This window comes from Bos javanicus, chromosome 26 (assembly GCF_032452875.1).
Source record: "Bos javanicus breed banteng chromosome 26, ARS-OSU_banteng_1.0, whole genome shotgun sequence".
Classification (NCBI taxonomy): Eukaryota; Metazoa; Chordata; class Mammalia; order Artiodactyla; family Bovidae; genus Bos; species Bos javanicus.
In genome coordinates, this window is record NC_083893.1 from 20,768,661 (window position 1) to 20,792,150 (window position 23,490).

General features: G+C 41.5%; 1 protein-coding gene and 2 non-coding genes across 5 annotated transcripts in view; 2 read left to right on the forward strand and 1 right to left on the reverse strand.

Moving 5' to 3' along the window:
- The window catches only part of DNMBP (dynamin binding protein), a 116,932-nt gene that overhangs the window by 57,030 nt on the left and 36,412 nt on the right, over window positions 1-23,490 (reverse strand). For all 3 annotated transcript variants that reach the window (XM_061403085.1, XM_061403084.1, XM_061403086.1), the window contains exon 4: window positions 14,843-16,849. In XM_061403085.1, the coding sequence (XP_061259069.1) occupies window positions 14,843-16,849 (2,007 nt within the window). The remainder of the gene's footprint in view (window positions 1-14,842; window positions 16,850-23,490) is intronic.
- LOC133239703 (small Cajal body-specific RNA 17) lies at window positions 4,282-4,424 on the forward strand. Its single transcript, XR_009733948.1, has one exon. It is a non-coding gene; the product is annotated as a small Cajal body-specific RNA 17 (non-coding RNA).
- On the forward strand, window positions 4,492-4,574 carry LOC133239698 (small Cajal body-specific RNA 18). Its single transcript, XR_009733944.1, has one exon. It is a non-coding gene; the product is annotated as a small Cajal body-specific RNA 18 (non-coding RNA).

The window sequence follows — 23,490 nt, forward strand, 5'->3', positions numbered from 1 at the left end:
GTGTGATCACTCACCTAGAGCCAGACATCCTGGAATGTGAAGTCAAGTGGGCCTTAGAAAACATCACTACGAACAAAGCTAGTGGAGGTGATGGAATTCCAGTTGAGCTATTTCAAATCCTGAAAGATGAGGCCGTGAAAGTGCTGCACTCCATATGCCAGCAAGTTTGGAAAACTCAGCAGTGGCCACAGGACTGGAAAAGGTCAGTTTTCATTCCAATCCCAAAGAAAGGCAATGCCAAAGAATGCTCAAACTACCGCACAATTGCACTCATCTCACATGCTAGTAAAGTAATGCTCAAAATTCTCCAAGTCAGGCTTCAGCAATATGTGAACCGTGAACTTCCTGATGTTCAAGCTGGTTTTAGAAAAGGCAGAGGAACCAGAGATCAAATTGCCAACATCCGCTGGATCATGGAAAAAGCAAGGGAGTTCCAGAAAAACATCTATTTCTGCTTTATTGACTATGCCAAAGCCTTTGACTGTGTGGATCACAATAAACTGTGGAAAATTCTGAAAAAGATGGGAATACCAGACCACCTGACCTGCCTCTTGAGAAATCTGTATGCAGGTCAGGAAGCAACAGTTAGAACTGGACATGGAACAACAGACTGGTTCCAAATAGGAAAAGGAGCACGTCAAGGCTGTATACTGTCACCCTGGTTCCATTACTTCATGGCAAAAAGATGGGGAAACAGTGGAAACAGTGTCAGACTTTATTTTTCGGGGCTCCAAAATCATTGCAGATGATGACTGCAGCCATGAAATTAAAAGACACTTACTCCTTGGAAGGAAAGTTATGACCAACCTAGACAGCATATTCAAAAGCAGAGACATCACTTTGTCAACAAAGGTCCGTCTAGTCAAGGCTATGGTTTTTCCAGTGGTCATGTACGGCTGCGAGATTTGGACTATAAAGTAAGCTGAGCACCGAAGAATTGATGTTTTTGAACTGTGGTGTTGGAGAAGACTCTTGAGAGTTCCTTGGACTGCAAGGTGATCCAACCAGTCCATCCTAAAGGAGATCAGTCCTGGGTGATCATTGGAAGGACTGATGTTGAAGCTGAAACTCCAATACTTTGGCCATCTCATGCAAAGAGTTGACTTATTTGAAAAGACCCTGATGCTGGGAAAGATTGAGGGCAGGAAGAGAAGGGGATGACAGAGGAGGAGATGGTTGGATGGCATCACTGACTCAATGGACATGGGTTTGAGTAGACTCCAGCAGTTGGTGATGGACAGGGAGGTCAGGGGTGCTGCGGTTCAAGCGGTTGCAAAGAGTTGGATATGACTTAGCGACTGCACTGAAGAGAATTTATGTCTATGTGCTCTCAAAATTGGTCCCAAATTTATGTCCCCAGGCTTAACTCCTCTGAACTCTGGCCTCTACATCAAATTGTGCAGTTGACCTCTGCCCTGTCCCACCTCCCCCACCAACCAGAGTCTCCTGTACTCTTCACCATTAATTGAGAAATTACTGGCAACTCCAGTCCTTCCAGTTGCTCAGCCTCAGCGTTGTCCTCATTTCGTTCACCTCATATCCAATCCACTAGCAACTCCTACTGGCTCCAACTCAAATATACCTTATATCAATATATGATGCTCAAAATAACTGAGCACTTTCCCTCATCCCCACTCTACCATCCTGGCCCAAGCTACATCATCTCTTGCCTAGATCGTAGCCTCCTAAGTGGTCTCTCTGCTTCTGCCCTTGTATCTCTGCTGCTGCTGCTGCTAAGTCGCGTCAGTCGTGTCCGACTCTGTGCGACCCCAGAGACGGCAGCCCACCAGGCTCCCCCGTCCCTGGGATTTTCCAGGCAAGAATGCTGGAGTGGGTTGCCATTTCCTTCTCCAATGCATGAAAGTGAAAAGTGAAGTAAAGTCGCTCAGTCATGTCCGACTCCTAGCGACCCCATGGACTGCAGCCTACCAGGCTCCTCCGTCCATGGGATTTTCCAGGCAAGAGTACTGGAGTGGGGTGCCGCTGCCTTCCCCGATCTTGTATCTCTATCTACTGTCTATTTTCAACACCGCAGCCAAAGTGACTCTATCAAGTTCTAAGTCACATCATGTTGTTCCCCTGCTCAGAACCTTCCTGGGGCTTCTCCACTTTGAATGATGGACTTACACAGCCCGCACGTTTATAAACTGGCCTCCTTGCTATTCCTCAAACACCAGGCATATTCTCATACTTGCAATTCTAGCTGCCTGAAAAAAAAACCCTAACCCCACAATGGCTTGGCTGAATCTCTAAAATCTTTCAGATATTCATTCAAAGCCTTAAGGCATTACCTTAAGGGGAGATATTTAGGAGCAAGATTCCAGATGCCGAAGAGGCTAACTCTACAAATTACCATCCATTGCACTGACTTAGATAAACAGGGTCATGGCCGATATGGAAAGTAACTACAGCTATGATTCAAAGGCAGCTAGACAGACAGAAAGGATAATAAACACAGGTCAGTACCAGTATGATCACTAGAGTTTCAAAGATACACAAATATGAATGATACTACTATATCTTTTTTTATTAATTAGTGTATATCCAGTGCCGGATCACAGTATGTGCTCAAGAAATACTTAATGAGTAAAAAAGTCACTTTTCCTTGAGATTTTCCCTGATTCTATAGGTTCTTTTACCTTCTAATAATACACATATTTTTACTTATTGTCTTCCCAAGGGGGCAGAGATTGCTGCTGTAACTCTAGAACCCTGACTGGAATACAGTGGAAGCTCAACCATATTTATTGAATAAATTACTGCCCTAGAGTCCTTCCTGGAGAAAGCAATGGCACCCCACTACAGTACTCTTCCCTGGAAAATCCCATGGACAGAGGAGCCTGGTGGGCTGCAGTCCATGGGGTCGCTAAGAGTCAGACATGACTGAGCGACTTCACTTTCACTTTCATGCATTGGAGAAGGAAATGGCAACCCACTCCAGTGTTCTTGCCTGGAGAATCCCAGGGACGGGGGAGCCTGGTGGGCTGCCGTCTATGGGGTCACACAGAGTCGGACACGACTGAAGCGACTTAGCAGAGTTCTTCCTCTTTGGGGTCTTGCTGCTGAATGCATCTGATAAAGTAAACACAGGAGTCCCCACACTCAGGTAACTAGCCAGTGGCAGCAGGAACGCTTTTGGCTGCGGCAGGAGGCGGGTCCTTTCACTAAGTGCTGCAAAGCCTGGATGAAATCTAAAACCCTGGAGCTTTTACAGCTTTTCCACCCCTCTTCCTGGAGCTGAGGGTGAGGAAATGTTCACAAACCTACACTACAAACTGCAAGAAACAGGGATTCACAGGCTAATTATAACTAAATTAACCATTTCCAGCTATATATCTTGACAGACATTAAACCATCTATCCTAAGAGGAAAACTAGCTTCTGTCCTGAATCACAGACCCCAAACGGCTTCTGACTACGGTTGCTGTTTCATACCAAGAAAAAAATCCATTTTAAGTAACTGAGCTAATTTTTACTGAGCCAACACCCTAAACTAGATGTTACACAAGCTGAGGATACTATTTATTTGTTTTTTAAATTATGTTTGTATTTTTAATTATTAGAAAGAAAAATCATTATTTATTTTACAAAAACATTTATATCTTGAAAGACTACAAAATGCCTTAGCTTTAAAACTCTATTTTTCTTTTACTAGTTTAAGAATTCTTACAACTGAGGCATTCCAAGAAGTCTTCAGAATAATAAATTGCTTCTATACGTAGAAAAACTATACTTTTAAGTTTTTAAAAATCTGTCTGGACTATTACGTATCACTTCAGTGTACAGAGATTATTATTCCATATCGATCATTCTCTAAACCTAATGACTCTCTGTAGTGGATATTAAATCTCACCCAGTATCTTGCTGAAAACATTACTTTTCTGAAAAACATATTCTGACTTAATGTGTGAGATGTGTGCGTGCTCAGTCGTGTCCGACTCTCTGCGACCCCATGGACTGCAGCCCATCAGGAACCTCTGCCCATGGAATTTTCCAGGCAAGAATACTGGAGTGGTTTGCCATTTCCTCCTCTAGGGGATCTTCCCAACCCAGGGATCCAATCCGCATCTCCTTCGTCTCCTGCATTGGCAGGCAGATTCTTGACCACTAGCGCCACCTGTGAAGGACAGGGAAGCCTAGTGTGCTGCAGGACGTGGGGTCACAAAGAGTCAGATATGACTGAGTGACTCAACAACAACAAAGCACTACCTATGCAACAGTCATTTAAAATTCAAATTAAAAATCACCCCAAGTGTAGCGAGTGGCGTAGGGGACAGGGTCGCCCCCGGGTCCACGATGCAGCCCCCGGATGAGGCCGCAGTATTTTCCTTATATGATCGGGCCCCATGGCTGACGGCGCCGCTGGCCCGGAGCCTGAGAGGATTATGAAAATGTGTCAGGAGAAATGGGGCCAGGGACCCGGGGGCTGGGAGGTTAGGGGGAGGCAGTTAGGCTAAGATTTGGGTGACGTTAGGGTGGTCCCTGCAAGCCCTGGTGGATGATGACGTGACCACTGAGCAATCTGAGTTCTGGGAACTAGGTGATGGAGCGTGTTCTGAGAACGGACTGAGACTGGAAAAAAAAATAAAATAAAAAAAAAAATAAAAATCACCCCGAGAGTCTCTGCTCAACCTTCCTCTTAGCATTACCTTAAAGGGAAAAGTTTAGGAGCAAGATTCCAAATGGAAGAAGCTAACTCTACAAATTATCATCCACTGCACTGATTTAGATAAACAGGGTCATGGCCCACATGAAAAGTAACTACAGCCATGATTCAAAGGCAGCTAGAGAGACAGACAGTGTGATAAACACAGGTTAATATCAGTATGCTCACTAGAGTCTCAAAGATACACAAATATGAATGATACTACTATATCCTTTTCATTGATCAGTGTACAGCCAGTGCCTGGTTCATAGTATGTGCTCAAGAAATACTTGCTGAGTAAAGAAATGAATGTACAGCCCTGACAAATTCAAGCATGCGAACCTCTCCTAGAGGTAGAAAAGAACTATGATATGTTAAAATGAGATTCTCTCAAGACTACAGGATGTATTCCTAATCAATGTTTCTAAAAGAAACATATACAGGGAAATCTGAAATTTTGGACTAACCCTGAGTATTTCTACTGCTTCAGAAGCCAAACTATCAGATTTGAAGGTACCCTTTTTTGTTGCTGTTGTTCTATTTTGGTTTTCTTCTGACCATGACACATGGCTTGTGGATCTCGGTTCCTTGACCAGGGATTGAACCTGGGCAACAGCAGTGAAAGCCCAGAATCCTAAGCACTAAACCACCAAACCACCAAGGAACTCTTGGTACTGTGTTTTAGATGTGGACTTTAATTATTAATTAGCAACTCACTTGACCAGAACCTCCTGGAAAGCAGACAGCATCTATGTTTGTTATTATGTACCTTGTCCTTAACACAGTGCCTGGCACCAACATTTGCTGAATGAATAAGTGACTGAACTGACACCATCCTGAAGTCCACTATAACATGTCATTCCTCAATACACTATACTCACAAATATGCCTCCTAATGTTCTACCCTGTATATATCCAACTGAATGCAGAGTTCCAGACAATAGCAAGGAGAGATAAGAAAGCCTTCTTAAGTGAACAATGCAAAGAAAGAGAGGAAAACAATAGATGGAAAAGACTAGAGATGTCCTCAAGAAAACTGGAGATACCAAGGGAACATTTCATGTAAAGATGGGCATAATAAAGGGCAGACATGGCAAGGACCTAACAGAAGCAGAAGAGATTAAGAAGAGGTGGCAAGAATACACAGAAGAATTGTACAAAAAAGGTCTCAATGACCTGGATAACCAGAATGGTGTGGTCACTCACCTAGAGCCAGACATCCTGGAATGTGGGCCATAGGAAGCATTACTATGAACAAAGCTAGTGGAGGTGATGGAATTCCAGTTGAGCTATTCCAAATCCTAAATGATGATGCTGTTAAAGTCCTGCCCTCAATATGTCAGCAAATTTGGAAAACTTAGCAGTTGGTCACAGGTTTGGAAAAGGTCAGTTTTCATTCCAATCCCAAAGAAGGGCAACACCAAAGAATGTTCAAACTACTGCAAAATTTAACTGATTTCACATGCTAGCAAGGTAGTGCTCAAAACCCTTCAAGCTAGGCTTCACTAGTATGTGAACCAAGAACTTTCAGATGTTCAAGTTGCTTTTAGAAAAGGCAGAGGAACCAGAGATCAAATTGCCAACATCCATTGGATCATAAAAAAAGAAAAAAAAGCAAGAGAATTCCAGAAAAACATCTACTTCTGCTGCACTAAGCTGAAGCTTTTGACTGTGAGATCACAACAAACTGTGGAAACTTCTGAAAGATGGGAATACCAGACCACTTTACCTGCCTCCTGAGAAATCTGTATGCAGGTCAAGAAGCAACAGTTAGAACTGGACATGGAAAAACAGACTGGTTCAAAATTGGGAAAGGAGTACATCAAGGCTATATATTGTCACCCTGCTTATGTAACTTCTATGCAGAGTACATCATGTGAAATGCCTGCCTGAATGAATCACAAGTTGGAATCAAGATTGCTGAGAGAAATATGAAGATGATACTACCCTAATGGCAGAAAGGAGAAGGCAATGGCACCCCACTCCAGTACTCTTGCCTGGAAAATCCCATGGATGGAGGAGCCTGGTAGGCTGCAGTCCATGGGGTCGCGAAGAGTCGGACAGGACTGAGCGACTTCACTTTCCCTTTTCACTTTTATGCATTGGAGAAGGAAATGGCAACCCACTCCAGTGCTCTTGCCTGGAGAATCCCAGGGACGGTGGAGCCTGGTTGGTGGGCTGCCGTCTCTGGGGTCGCACAGAGTCGGACATGACTGAAGTGACTTAGCAATGGCAGAAAGCAAAGAGGAACTAAAGAGCCTTTTGATGAAGGTGAAAGAGGACAGTGAAAAAGCTGGTCTAACACTCAACATTCCCAAAACTGAGATCATGGTATCTGGTCTCTCACTTCATGGCAAATAGATGGGGAAAAAGTGGAAACAGTGAGAGACTTTATCTTCTTGGGCTCCAAAATCACTGCAGACAGTGACTGCAGCCATGAAATTAAAGAACACTTTGCTCCTTGGAAGAAAAGCTATGACAAAACTAGACAGCATATTAAAAAGCAGAGACATCACTTTGGTGACAAAGGTTCATATAGCTATGGTTTTTCCAGTAGTCATGTACGGATGTGAGAGTTCAACCATAAAGAAGGCTGAGGGCAGAAGAACTGATGCTTTTGAACTGTGCTGCTGGAGAAGACTCTTGAGAGTCCTTTGGACTGCAAGGAGATCAAATGAGTTGATCCTAAAGGAAATCACTCCTGAATATTCACTGGAAGGACTGATGCTGAAGCTAGGGTTCCAATACTTTGGTCACCTGATGGGAAGTACTGACTCATCTAAAAAGACCTTGATGATGGGAAAGATTGAGGGCAGGAGGAGAAGGGGATAACAGAGGATGAGATGGTTGAATAGCATCACTGACTCAATGGACATGACTTTGAGCAAACTCCCAAGAGACAGTGAAGGACAGGGAAGTCTGGCATGCTACAGTCCACGGGGTCACAAATAGTCAGACACAACTTAGTGACTGAACAACAACAACCAATGTCAAGTTGCTTTCGCAACACAGAAAATGTCACGTTCAACTCTTCTGCGACCCCAAAGACTGTAGCCTGCCAGGTTTCTCTGTCCACAGGATTTTCCAGGCAAGAATAGTGGAGCGGGTTGCATTTCCCCCTCCAAGGGATATTCCAGACCCATGGACCAAACACCTCCTATACTGCAGGTGGATTCTTTATCCCTGAGCTGCCAGGGAAGCCCACAGGCAGAAACACTGCACACAGAGTGAAGATTACGGTTGACCAGGACAAGAGCACAAAGAAAAGTGATCAGCATCTATCAGTTAGTGCTGTTTGTAGCCGTTGCTATGCCATGAATGTATTTATAAAGCTTGTGTGTTTCAGTGGCCCTGTGTGCTAACAATGAGTCACTCTTGCAATTAAAATAAATATTAATAAGCTTATTTGCACAGTATACTTTCTATAAGCCTTGTAAGTGATGGTCCAAGAAATATAAAATTTTAGAAGCAAAATTAAGTCCTTAAATTGGCAAGTCTGACTCATGATTCTGTGCTGTGTTAAATCTTGCTCAGAGGCAAACATTCTATTATTTTGTTGTTGTTTAGTCGCTAAGCAATGCCCAACTCTTCTGCAACCTTGTGGACAGTAGCCTGCCAGGCTCCTCTGTCCATGGGATTTTCCAGCTAAGAATACTGGAGTGGGTTGCCATTTCCTGCTCCAGGGGATCTTCCTGACCCAGGGATCAAACCTGCGTCTCCTGCATTGGCAGGTGGATTCTTTACCACGGGGCCACCAAGGAAGCCCTCTATTATTTTAATACTAGCCAAATACGTTTGCTAAGTTTTTCCCAGTGCTTGTATTTGCTCCAGATTGTAGTTCATTTAAGTATTTTTAACTATAGTTCAAGTATTTTAACAAAAGAAATGCAGAGGAGATGCAAATATTAGTACTGAACTATTATGCAGTATGTTTCTGCTGTTGTTTAGTGGCTAAGTCGTGTCCAACTCTTTGTGACCACATGGACTGTAGCACGCCAGGCTCCTCTGTCCTTCACTATCTCCTGAAGTTTGCTCAAATTCTCATCTAGTGAGTCAGTGATGCCATCAGAAGGCAGACAGAATGAAAACCACAATCACAGAAAACTAATCAAACTGATGACATGGACCACAGCCTTTCTAACTCAAGCCATGAGCCATGAGTGTAGGGCCACCCAAGACAGATGGGTCTTGGTGGAGAGTTCTGACACAACGTGGTTCACTGAAGAAGGGAATGGCAAACCACTTTAGTACTCTTGCCTCGAGAACCCCATGAACAGTATGAAAAGGCAAAAAAAATAATAAAACCACAATCACAGAAAACTAATCAAACTAATTATGAACAGTATGAAAAGGCAAAAAGATAGGACACTGAAAGATGAACTCCCCAGGTTGGTAGGTGCCCGATACGCTACTGGAGATCAGTGGAGAAATAACTCCAGAAAGAATGAAGAGACAGAGCCAAAGCAAAAACAGCATCCAGTTGTGGATGTGACTGGTGATGGAAGTAAAGTCTGATGCTGTAAAGATGCAAATAACTGAATCATTGGAAAAGATCCTGATGCTGGGAAAGATTGAAGGCAGAAGGAAAAGTGGACAACAGAGGATGAGATGGTTGGATGGCATCACTGACTCAATGGACATGAGTTTGAGCAAGCTCGGGAGTTGGTGATGGACAGGGAAGCCTGGTGTGCTGCAGTCCATGGGGTCACAAAGAGTCGGACATGACCGAGCAACTGAACTGACTAACTGATGCTATCTAACCATCTCATTCTCTGCCACCCCCTTCTTCTTTTGCCTTCAATCCTTCCCAGCATCAGGGTCTTTCCAATGAAATTAATATGTTGTACACTATTTCAATAAAAATTTTTTTAAGATGTGAATATTGTCACAAACTTATTGTCTAAAATTTGAATTAGCAAAACAACATTGCTTTCAATGGCGAAGTCAAAATCATAGCAAGCAGACAGAATATTTTAATTGTTAATAAATAGAAAGAATAGGGATTTCCTTGGCAGTCCAGTCGTTAAGATTTTACCTTCCAAAGCAGGGGGTGTGGATTCGATCCCTGGTAGCAGAGCTAAGATCCCACACACCTTTTGGCCAAAAATCCCCAAAACATAAAATAGAAGCAATATTATAACAAATCCAATAAAGTCTTTAAAAATGGTGCACATCTCTTAAGAAAGAAAGAATGTATATATGAATAACTGAATCATTTTACTGTACAGCAGGAATTAAAACACTGCAAATCAACTGTTGATTTCCTTACAAATGATAGTCAAATAGGAAAGAAAACAAAAGTGAGGGTACTACAAATTGTAATACAACTTCATTGATTTACCAGGTCGCTGCATTGAACACAAAGCCAATAATTTTAGCATCAAACTGGAAGCATTGGAAAACTTGAAGATAGAGCTTTACTTCCTTCAATGTTCATTTATGTTTTCTAAAATGTGAAAATTCTTGTGGTGACTCATGACCTCTGCCTTTTCGATGATCTTCAGTTTGAATATAATGATAGAAGTACTACGACCTCTAAAAATATTACTCCTCCTGCTTTTTAAAATAAAAAAAAAATAAAGCATTATCAAATTAAAAAAAAAATAAATACAAATAGTTGCTAGAAAATAAAAAAGAAAACCTGTCTGTACAAAAAAAAAAAAAAAAGAGTACGAGCTTATGCAAAGCAACGTGTGCCCTAGTGGCCCCACCGAAGACGCTTTTGGATACACTCAACAATTCAACCAACATCAACAGAAACTTTCTATGTCTGAGACATCAGTCACAAAACAAAGACCAATACCATCAGCCATCAGATAGGGTAACTAATGCTTGTGTATTTAAAATTTTGTTTTAAAAATCACTTTTAAATATTAAATATCTGTGGTATTATTTTATAGTTTTTAAACTTTTTAACATTTATTTTGTTAATATTCCCTTCTTTTAATATTTTATATTATCAGATACCTATTATATTAATTTTCTAATTCTGATAAATATCAATATTTTATGATTATGTAAGATATTAGGGTTAGGGGAAGCTGAGTGAAAGCATAGGGGAGCTCTACTATTTTTGCAACTTCTTTACAAATCCAAAATTAATGTAAAAAGTAAAAAATATTTCAAAGTTTATTATCAGCTAGAGAATAATTTTACATGTTATTAAGATACATAATCTAATATTTTGGTTCATAATAACACATGCATTTATCTCATATATATATATACACATAAAATCTCTGAAACTTTTAGTATAATCCTAACGGAAAAACTGTTCACTATTAATTTTTACAGTTATCACTATTATTAACAAAATATAAAGAGCCTTTAAGAAAATACAGAATAATTTATAACTTTAGGAATTACCAGGAATTCCAATTTCTTGTTTCAGAACCTCACAATTACTATCCTTCAGGAATTTGGAAACACTGGCTGACCACAAGCAACTGACAGAAATAAATGCAAATCCTCTCTGGAGTCATGTCTTAATTCATCTCAGATCTTGATATTTTCCAAACACTATGACTAGCACACAGAAAAAGATAACCAGACACATGATGAGTGTAGACCACATGAATGAGAACCATGTGACATTAAAAACACTCCCAGTAAGACTTAATACCTTGAAATTATCATCAGTTCAGTTCAGTCACTCAGTCATGTCCAACTCTGCGACCCCATGGACCGCAGCATGCCAGGCCTCCCTGTCCATCACCAACTCCTGGAGTTTACTCAAACTCATGTCCATTGAGTTGGTGATGCCATCCAATCATCTCATCTTCTGTCATCCCCCACAGACTATAAAACAACTATCCTTACCATATGTAAAGAAAATAAAAACTGAGCTGAAAGATACCTGCAGGAACAGAAAACTATAAAAGGTAACACATCAGATTTGGGGGGGAAAAAAAAATAGAGCTTCTAGTAAATGAGTCCTCATGACTTCATAATTCCAGAGTCTTAAGAAGGAGCCATATGAAGAATAGTATAAAGGCTATATACATTTATGTGTGAGCTCTCATGGAAATCCATACACCATCCTATACTTAAACTGAATCCATTCAGTGCATTCCCTGTTGGTCTAACTAGACTCACACTGATACCCATAAAATGGAGTTGAATGTAAACAAAAGAGTCATGTATATTCTGCTCTAAAACCACCAAGCACAAACCAGAGCCCCCAAGTGACTACAGTTCAAATAAATAAAGTCATACTCCTTCTTCCTATACTTAAGTCTTGCAATTAGAAGTGTTTCTTAAATATATTTTTTCTAATTTCTCAAACTCCTATTAAATACCTACCATACCATACGCATAGCTAGGCATCTGCCCATTCATTTTCTTATTAAACAAAGAAGGAGCAATAGCTACAAAGAACCTAATTTTTTTTTTTAAATAACCTAATTTTGGCTCACCACTGGACTACTTTGCTACTATTAACTATATCTAACAAGGAGACCAGAATCTTAGCACCAATAGTCCCTAGCTCCCTAGCAGTCCAAGTTCAAAGAAACAGTGGAGGTAGGAGATCTTCGAAAGCTCTGGAAGGTAGAGCAGAAACTTCAATTTCATTCAGTTAAACTCAACTCAACTCATCAAGTATTTACTGAGTCTACTACTTATGTTGAACACACCAGGTGTGTGGGAAACGTCACACCCACTATCACACAGGAGCTGTCTTCTCAATAGGCTTAAAATTTTCATGGAGAGGTATACAAATAACTAAATATTAATCAGGATTAGACAAATACTATATCAAAAGTTCTTTAAGGATTTCCCTCGTGGTCCAGTGGTTAGGAATTCATCTGCTAATGCAGGGGACATAGGTTCAATCCCTTGTCTGGGAGGATTCCATACACTGCGAAGCAACTAAGCCTGTGCGCCACAGCTACTGAAGCCCACTCACCCTAGAGCCATGCTCAGCAACAAGAGAAGCCACTGAAATGAGAAGGCTGTGAACTGCAAGGAAGAGTGCCCCCACTCGCTGCAACTAGAGAAAGCCCACATGCAACAACGAAGACCAAATCCCGCCAAAAATACCTAATTTCTTAAAAGTTTTAAATTTTATGCCTTAAAGTTCAAGATTAGAGATTGTATGGGACTGTACTGGAGGGTTAAAGGCTGGTGTTCAAACTGATTAATTTCTGCCTCTTCCAAGGGACTGCTTATATTGCTGGATGTACTTTTTTATGAAGACAGAAAAAGACGACCTTAAGAGGCACTATCAGTGACTGCAAGAAATAAGTAATTTCATCATATTAGCAATTGATACAAATAATACACCTACTAAAAATCAATCAGTTCAACAGTAACACTGCCAATACTGTATATGGTGGAGTCAGATAAAGAAAAGTCTTTGTGATGAAGACTATAACCACCTACTGTGGGTCTTTCATTGTACAGAACTTTTAGAATTAAAAAAAAAATAGAAGGAACACCAGCTGAATTATTAAATTAGTTCTGAAAAAGAAGGTCAGTAGAACAGGACTTCCTTGGTGGGCCAGTGGTTAAGAAATCTGCCTGCCAATGTAGGGAACACGAGTTCAATCCCTGGTTGGGCAAGACTCCACGTGGCACGGAGGAACTAAGCCTGTGCAGCACAACTACTGAAGCCCACACACCTGGAGCCTGCGCTCTACAACGCGAGAAGTCACTGCGATGAGAAGCCTGTGCACCACAAGCAGGAGCAGCCCCGCTTGCCCCAACTAGAGAAAGTCCTGGCGCAGCAACGAAGATTCAGTGCAGCCAAAAAGAAAAGAAATACATTGAAAAAAAGAAAGGTCAGTGGAATAAAAAAAGAAGAACAGTTTCATCCGTTAGTACCTGTCCATTACTGGAATGTTGAATATAACATTTCTCTGGAACACTACTAATTCTAGAAAGTATCATTATTGAGAAATTATTGCCACCTGGAATTTGAGAGACTTTTGTTCTGCCACCTGTACATCTAATGCAAGAATGGTTTACAAGTGTATCTCAAAAACTGTATGTATAGAAGGTGATGGAGAATCTGAAGCTTGCTGTATCTTTGAGGATATAGCACTGAGCCAGTGTTCCCTTCGGATTCCTTTTTAGGCCCTCGGAAGTCATCAAGCTACCTGGCATTCCCCCAAGAGTTCCGATACTCATATTAAATGAACGCCCTCTTGAGGACATGTCTAAGGGCTCACCCTCGTGCTTTACCTTGAGAGCAAATGTTGCCGCTGCCACAAATGACCTGTGGGTCCAGTGACCTGGCTGGTCTCTAATTCATCACCCTGCAAGTGCTCCAGGACACCCTCCCAGAATCGTACCCCTGATTTTGGAGTTCCCACAGAACTATGCCCACTGGCACAGCAATTCTTGCCTGAGCATATCTTAGACAGAGGTTTCCTTTCTTTCTGTAATCCATTTGCTTTCCATCTGTCAGAAAATTACTCAATTTCTGATCTTCCAATAATACTCTTTCTTCTTGGATTTTTTTTTTCATTCACTTTTAGAGATCTAAAGGAAAGTGAAGTTGCTCAGTTGTGTTCGACTCTTGAGACCCCATGGACTGAAGCCCTCCAGACTCCTCCATCCTTGGGGTCCTCCAGGCAAGAATACTGCAGTGAGTAGCCGTTTCCTTTTCCAGGGAATACCCAGCTTTTATTTATTAGGATCCTGCAACTCCTAGATCCATAGAGTGCTTTTTATTACTGACTTTCTTAAGGAGATATAGGTTTAGAGCTTTCCAGCATGTATGCCAAAGGGCATGCAGTCATGCTCTCTCCTTGTGCCCTAGACCAGCTGCTGTTGTCTCACTCTTTTCCTACTTTATAAACTATTTCTTCTGGCAGTCTGGTGAATACAACTGGAGAATACACCAGTATTCTGGTGAATACAACTAAGTCCGTGCGCCACAACTACCAAGCCTGTGCTGAGAGCCCAGGAGCCACAACTGAAGCCCGTATGCTCTAGAGCCTGCACTCTGCGACAAGAAGAACTGCCACAATGAGAAGTCCCTGGACCACATCCAGAGAGCAGCCCATGCTCGCCAAAACCAGAGAAAAGCCCACACAGCAATGAAGATGCAGCACAGCCAAATAAATAAATAAAAAGCAAATTATTCCTTAGTTGTCCATCAAAAATGGTAACATATCCCTAAAAACTTGGGTAGGCTGTTACTTGGACTTGAGGGTATCAAGAAATAAGTATATACTATCTTCTAATCACTTACCTCTAAGTTGCTGGAGTTCCATGTTCAAACTCTCAATGTTATTCTCATAGAACTCAAGATTTTGAAGGGTCTCTGCCCTCAGTGATTCCTCTTGCTTCTCCTCCAGCAGTAAGTTGAGCTCTTCCTGAGCCCTGCGGCACATATCCAAGTCCTGTTCCATCTCCTGAATCCTCACCAAGACCAAGGGACACTGGGAAGTCTGGTCCAAAGTCTTGTCAACATTCTCCGGGCCCTCCTTTTCTAGGCTCTCCCAGCCAGGACGGTTACAGGTTAAGAGCTTGGGGGGTACTGCATTTGTTCTCTGCTGGGCCGAGGGAGGCAGGGGAGCTGGGCGAGAGGGTCTCATTGCCAGGGGTGGATCCAGTCTCAGGTTCTGGTCTCCCGGCACATGGGGAGGAGTAGATGATGGAGTACAGGGACGGGGTGGTGGGGGCCTTAGAGCTTTTCTCCTTTCGGGCAACTCCTGCTGAGTCATTAGCTTCGAGGAACCTCGGAAAATATCCTTTTCGGAGTTAAAGTCCATGATTGAAAAGTGGCGCAAGATTTTATCTGGTTCTGGGAAGGGCCCTGACAAGCTCTTCTCAAACTCTATCAGTTGCTGCGTCAACTTTGAATCCAGGTCCGTGCTGCCGTCTCCTTGTGACCGTGTCATGGCTTCCAGGGCGGGTGCCTTGTCTTGCAGACCAGGCTTCGTCTCTGATCTGTCTGGGGCGGAGCAAAAGCTGGAAGCACTTTCTTTGGGTGTGCAGTGCTTTTTCACACATCTTGCCAGGCCATGGAGCTGAGAGCTCAGCTGGCTGGGTCTAACTGCCCTGGAGGCAGTGAGGGAAGAGGCGCTGTGAAGAGGTGGCCCTGGCTTCTGCAGGGTTTTTGGCTGGGAGTATGAAGTTCTTCTGGGAGGTAGGCTGGAGTAGTCTCGAGTCCTTGCTTCTAGAGGAATAGAGTCAGAATACTGGTCTGGGCTTGGGTGGCTTCCTCCTCTCATAGAATAATACTGGTTTCTCTGCAAATCAGGATGAAAAGGTACTGGAGGTTGGGACGCAACACCATTGACGACCTCTGAAGGATCTGTCGTGGAAGAGCATTTGACAAGAAGCTGCTCGTGCCCCGCACCTGGGCTTCCCGGGGGCCCTCCTGAGGGATCTGTGTCCCAATGAGACTGTTTATTTTCTTCACACTCAGAAGTCAGGTGCTCCAGGGTAGAAGTGGGTGTTTCAGAAATAACACAGTTGGACTCCTCTGCTTTATACTCATGAAATTCATGTCTTTTTCCTTCTGCTTCTAAGGAGTTCTCTGAACAATCCAAAGGTGTGTCAGGAATGTTGGTGAGGTCGCTCTCCTGTGACAGATCCATGGTTTCCTCTACCCTTGTTTGAGGACATAACTTTACAAACCGGTAAGGAAAGATGCCTGTCCTGCCTTTCAGTGACCCTTCAAGCCAGCCATCTTCCAGGGTGCCCAGGATTCGGATTTTATCACCTACTTCAAAATCCAGCTCATTTGGCTCCAGGGCCTGGAATCTGTAAAGGGCAATTCCATAGGTGCCCGGCTGCTCACTGTCCTCTTCTGGCTCTTTCTCCTCTCCTGTACTGGTATCTATTTCACCGTTACTAATGCAGTCATCACAATTTCCAGAATTGACCGATTCATCCACAGTCCTCAGGGGCCCCAAAAGCTCTACAAAACCTTCTGGAAAAATGCCTCTTCGACCGTCTAGTTCCCCTTCAAACCAGCCTGGCTCAGGAATTCCAATAATGGTAATCACATCCCCTTCTCTGAAGTCCAGCTCCTCATCCAGCTGGGCAGAAAGCCCCATCAGAGCCCGGGCTTGTCCCATGGAATATTCGGGGATCTGGAGAAGAGCACTCTGTGAGTGCCACTGCCGACTCTGTGAGGAGAGGCAGAGCTCCCTAACACACGAGGATGGGAAGAAGCCCCGGGCACCCCAGCAGTTTCGGCCCTGCAGCCAGCCACCAGTGAGAGTGCCATCAAGAATCACTAGGTCACCTAAAGAAAGAAAAGAGAAGCAGAGATAATGACTTCCATTATTACCCCTGGAAGACAGTGGTATAAGTAATAGTGCAATTCATCATCTTAAACACCTACCAAATTCAAGGGAATGCAAGTCTAGGCATAAACACTTTTTGACAATTTAGTGACAATAGAGTGAACATTCCTATAAACCTGTGGTTTCCAAAATGTGGTCCTCAAAACCCTGGGGGTGGATCCCTAAGAATCTTTCAGAGGGTCTATGAGGTCAAAACTATTATTTTTTTTTTCACTTCATCCAAAACAATGTAATGTGGCAAACTGAATACTGATTTAAATAAAATAATCTAGATTTCTCCTATTTTTAAATTAAATTTTTAAAAAACTGTTGAGTGCATTGCATGGCTTGCAGGATCTTAGCTCCTCGACCAGGGATTGAACTTGCACCCTCAGCAGCGAAAGCACAGAGTCCTACCACCAGGGACCACCAGGAAATTCCCTAGATTTCTTCTACTAAACCAAATATTAAAGACATCTGCAAAAAATGTAAACAAATGTTACTATTCTTACTAAATTTTTTTGTTTAGGAAACTAGTTATTTTTCATAAAATGTTATTCATGTTAATGTTAATATGCATTAAAAAATAAATTGATAATTTAAAAAAATTCTCAGCTTTAATAGCTAATGTAAATATTAATAGACTCACAGAAGCAAGTACTCTTCAGGTTCTCAAAAATTCTAAGAATGTAAATGAATCCTAGGATCAAAAAGGTTGAGAAATGCTACTATCAACAAGTTTGTGCCACTGGATTTATTTATAAGTGATGGAGAACATATTCATTTCCACTAGAAACCTTTGAATAGATCTAATTGTTCACACTAAGTTATATTCAATATAAAAAATCAGCAAAGAAAGAAATCTTCAAAGTCCCTCCTGAACAATCCTTATCCTGAAAATACATCATAATGAAATTTTAAAAGAGTTTCAAGTAATCAGGACTTTGTTTTTTAAAATAATCAGTAATTTCAATATTGTTGTTTCAAGATATCATCACAAAATACACACTAAACGGTTAGCATCTGTCTTGCTGCTGAAGAAGGTGAGGAGTGGAAAAGACAGGGCACAGTGCTTGTTTCTGAAAAAAAAAAGAAACTAAAATTCAACCTATTATGATTCACCCCAGTGAACAAATTCCTCTATTGTTTTGCAGCAAACTTTTAATTTTCTAATTATGAACTATTCATTTTGTAGATTACCGATTTTAATTTTTTTTTAACTTTCTTAACATTTAAGTCAATCTCCCTTTCATGAGTAGGGGTGATTAAGGAATGCAACTGGACCAAGTGAAATAAGACCAGGAGAGCCAAGCACCTGGCAAAATCATGAGGCCTTTTATAGTCAAGCATACTTGAATGCTGGATTATCATTTGGGGTATCAATTTATACGCTCTTTTTATAAAAATTAAGTCTATCTTCTTACGAAGTGAATTAGATGCAATACTGACAGGTACCACGTCTCTTTTTTGTTTCAAAAACCTGATATAATGCCTTTCACACAGCAAGCACTCAATGTCCTCATTATTAGTGAAGATTCTTCAATTTCCCAATAAATATATCTTCCCTCCAAAACTAGCTCCATGCTGTCAATTTCCTTTTGTTCTGTAATTTCTCTCAAAACATTTATTCCATTCATCACTTGCTCGTTGCTACCATCTAGTCCGACTCTCATCATCTCTTTCTTTTAAAACTTTCCCCAGACATTGTCTCTTCCAAACTACCAAACTAAGACTATAAACATACCAATTTTATCATATTCTTCCCCTGCTCAAATGTTTACCATGGGACATGAAGGCTTCTTCCTATTAACCAAGGCTTTTTCTATAATAATCCTATTCTTACTACCTGAAATATATTAAAAGAAAATAAGCTTGCTCTGAATGTTCTCCAAAGAGGTTTAGTTACTAAGCTACCAAAAGAAAGTGTTCATGAAAGTCACTCAGTCGTGTCTGAGTCTTTGTGATCCCATGGACTATACAGTTCATGGAATTCTCCAGGCCAGAATACTGGAGTGGGTAACCTTTCCCCTCTCCATGGGATCTTCCCAACCCAGGTATCAAACCCTGCATTGCGGGCAGATTCTTTACCAGCTGAGCTACCAGGGAAGCCCAAGCTACCAAAAGGCTGTTCTTATGTTTTCACCTCAATGCAACCTGGCATTCACATCCAGATACAACCTCCCCCTGCCCCATCCCCAGCTATCCAGTATTATCTCACCTCTGAGAATCTAATCCCACACAAGGGGACTTTGCCTCCTAAACAAGCCTCTCCATCCAAAACCTTAGCATATTTCTCTAATAAACTTTAAAGGTCTGCACACATCTTGGTCATCTGTAGCCTACTAAAGAATTTATCACTTATATCAACAATTTTGACACTTGTATATTTATAGACTATATAACTCCTAATGTGAGATTTTTGCATTTAGTGGTAGGCACTAAATCACTCTCACTGATTTCATACTGGTTTGCTTAGCTGTTCCTGAAAAATAGGGTCTTTGTCTTGTATTTCTATTTTCCCTTTAATTTCTGATTCAATATCCCATTGGTCAGAGCTTGGGGTCCTGAGAATTACAAGTGACTTTTCCCCATTCCAACAGGACCACAGAAGAAACTCACTGGAGACATGGCTACTGTTCAGACACAACAAGCCTTTTAGTGACCAAGAATAAAAGTGTGCCATAACTCCCACTCTATTGGCTTTGAAATGAACTGGCTTTTTTAAAGCTGCAGAATCAGAATATTTTCTTGTAATGCCAGATCTCTATGAAATCCTTACAGTAGGATTTGTTTCCCTATTTTCTGTTGAGTGACTGTTTTGATAGGCTTTACTATCTGCAGACTGTCATTCTGTTGATTATTTCTATATAATAAAGGTGAATTTTTTTTAAAGTCACAATTTAGTCCCTAAAAAGCACTTCAGAGATAATTTTGTTGAATAATTTTATTTTATATAGCCCTGTTATTGAGTTTTTTGCATTCTGATTGTTTAGGAATGGAGGCTACTTGGTGGTCATTTCTAGACTTCAAAAACAACAATATGAGGAACTCCTGGAATACGGTGACCAGATTTTGAGAATAGAAAAATAGGAAGTGGGGTGACTCTTAGGGTAAGCCTGAGCCTTTTATTTATGCACAATTAATCCCAGTCACCACAGTGCTTGTTGCTTCTGGTTAAATTTTTATTTTATATTTGAACAAGAAATGCATTAAGAATAAGATGATAAGAAAGTCCTAGAGTCTGAATATAAGTAGTCTGGCTCTGCAGGTTTTAGGTCCTCACTGAATCCTAGTGCCCAGGGACTCTGTGCTCTATGCAGACTGACCACACTCTTTACCTAGGCTTCCACATGAGCCATATCAGAACCTTAATCCTGATATCTCACGCACATGACACCAGAAATTTATGACACAAGTGCTTTAACTGATAATTATCATTTATCTGTTTATAAATAAATTTATCAATTTAATTTGTATTGGTATTTTTGGGGGGTAGGGAGGTAGTCTAGAAGCATGGGGTTGTAAGCAAGGAGTAAGCATTCTGTATTGTATAAGGCAATTAAATATTTCATCACTCTAACTTTTTTTTTCCTCTTTCACTGTCTTTTCTTTGCCATACTCTCATTTTGTTTTTTGTTGTCTCTCTCTTTTCCCCACTCTGTATTTTTTAGGATAGCACTCGCACTGATCTTTCTAAGAGACAAACTTGTTTCTGAATTTAAATATAACTCCAACTATAGGGAACAGACCAACACAAATGGGAAGCTTCAGGGGAAGGAGAAAGGGTGACACCTGCTGGCAGAACCACTGGTGGTTTTCATTCCAAACAGAATCTCCCTGGAAAATGCAGACACACACAAAACTTCACACAATTATCAAGAAACGAGGCCCCTGAAGCACATTTATGAGCTCCAGGATGAGAACCACAAAATGGCTAATTCTTACTGAGTGCTTTCCCTGTGCCAGATGCTTTAATGTATAACCTCATTTAGTCCTCGCGACTACCCTGAGGTAGGTGCTATCATTTGTAGATAAGGACACTGAGACCAAGAGAACTTAAGTAATTAAACCAAAGTCAATAGCTACTGAGTTGTGAAGCTGGATTTAAATCTAGGGACATCAGAATTCTCACCCCCTAAACTATACTGCCGGCTTGGCTCTAACTATATATAATATATATTTATTAATTATACATATATATAAACAATGTAATTTTATAGTTAAAATAAATATACTTTCTCTCTTATTTCAGTGATACTTCTGAAAGGTAAGTAAATAACAACTGAAGGCAGCAAGGTAAAACAAAACAGGTCTCAAACATTATCCCACATGCTCTTAAAGGTTTCCAAATCCCTCGCGACATACATTAAATCACAGAAGAGGAGACGCTTCACTGCTACACTGAAGGATCAAAGGAAAGGTAAGGAAACAACAAGGAACTGGATTAAGAGTACTAAAGTACTAGGGATAAAGGAATGTATACACTCACGAGCGGAGACATGGATCTTCATAAACCATATGTAGTATAAAACAATAGAAAATCAAAGGAATTAAAATCACTTCTGTGTCTCATGCTAAGATTCCCCCCAAATTAAAAATTGTATACATATACCTAACTTCCTCATCTTCAAAGGCTATATGTCCTAATCGGAAGACATACAGAACAAAAAGATGTGAAAAGCACAGAAGGAAACAGAGCTGAATAGTCAGCATGTTAACTGGCAGACAGCAAAGTATCACAGAAGAGAACAAGCTAAAACCATTAATAATTAACAATATATCTCTTTCCCTATGCATCCCCTGCTCAGCACTCTTTCCTTTTGGGCTCTGCTTATGTTTTTAAGGGGCTTCCCAGGTGGTGCTAATGGTAAAGAACCTACCTCCCAGTGGGAGGAGACTTAAGAGACTCAGGTTTGATCCCCGCGCGGGGAAGATTCCCTGGAGAAGGGCATGGCAACCCACTCCAGTATTCTTGCCTGGATAATCCCACAGACAGAAGAGCTCCTCAGGCTTGTTACAAGCTAGTTAAGATAAGATCTACAGGCTCCAGGATCCAGCCTGGCCCTGAGTCAGTCTTCGGAGAGGTGACGTGTGGCTGAAAGGCCCACACCAAGGTCTTCCTGAGAACCTCTTGGTGGCCCTGGGATTCCTGAGGTGGATTTTAACTTGAAAGCAAGTTCACAACACATCAGTCCACTCTTCTCAAGGCAAGCATTCAGCAGAAAATCTGTTTAGTATCTAAGACAACTTTGTGCTCAGTCTCTCAGTCATGTCCAACTCTTTGAGACTCCATGGTCTGTAGCCCACCAGGATCCTCTGTGCATGGGATTTTTCAGGCAAGAATGCTGGAGTGGGTTGCCATTTCCTTCTCCAGGGGGATCTTCCTGACCCAGAGATCGAACCCACATATTCTATGTGTCATGCTGTACATACTGTACATTCCCATATAGTATACTGTTATACACAGAATAATAGATAACAAAGTCGTATCAATGTTGTTAGCCACTGGGCTCTGGCCCGTTCTCCACACCTCTGACTGGTCTGACTGATGTGAACTCAACCCTCCAATGGAAGAACTGTGAGTATGAGCAGATAAGGTTCCCTACTATAACATCTTCCTCTATTTCTGTCTTCGCAACACTGATTAGCAAAAATGTATTCAGAACAGAGGCAGGGCTCAGTGTAAAGTGAAGACAAGAAACTCTGACAATTGATTTTGAGGATTAAGGTCAAAGTCCACTTTTCCTTTCTTCTCACTGAATAAAGGTTAGGGAGTTTGCTTGGTCTCTCTCCCCACCTCTATGAGCACTCTCTCTCATATATGTACATGGTTTAAGAAATTAAGCCCATTTCAGGACTTCCCTGGTGGTCCAGTGGTAAAGAGACTGTTTCCATTGCAGAGGGCGTGGGTTTGATCCCTGGTAGGGAACTAAGATCCCACACGCCATGAGGTATGGCCCAAAAAAGAAAAGAAAAGGAAATTAAGTCTTTCCCCTTAGTGCCATACTCAAAAAAGTAATAATATTAATATATCCAATAAATCATACAATTCTGATGACTGCTGTGAGTCACAAAACTGCACTGATCATAAGCTTCAGTTTGTGGAACACTACTGGTTGCTGTGCTTATGCAGAAATGTATGGACGTACATACGTGTGCTGAAATGGTTTAGTCACTCTTTACACACTCAGGCTTCCCTGGTGGCTCAGAGGTTAAAGCGTCTGCCTGCAATGTGGGAGACCTGGATTCAATCCCTGGGTCAGGAAGATCCCCTGGAGAAGGAAATGGCAACCCACTCCAGTATTCTTGCCTGGAGAATCCCATGGACGGAGGAGCCTGGTGGGCTACAGTCCATGGGGTTGCAAAGAGTCGGACGCGACTGAGCAACTTGACTTTCACTTTCTTTCAAGTCTATCAGAGTACATGAAGCGAGAAATACTTGAAATATCACTGAGACATGACTATGACTATCTGTTTAAACCCACTTCCTTTTAAACTTGTTCTGATGAGAACTTTAATAACATTACCTAATAGTTGGGTAGCAATGGGAATGTTTTGCATCTCTGCCTTAATTTGCACACCACAATTCCTGCTCTATTAT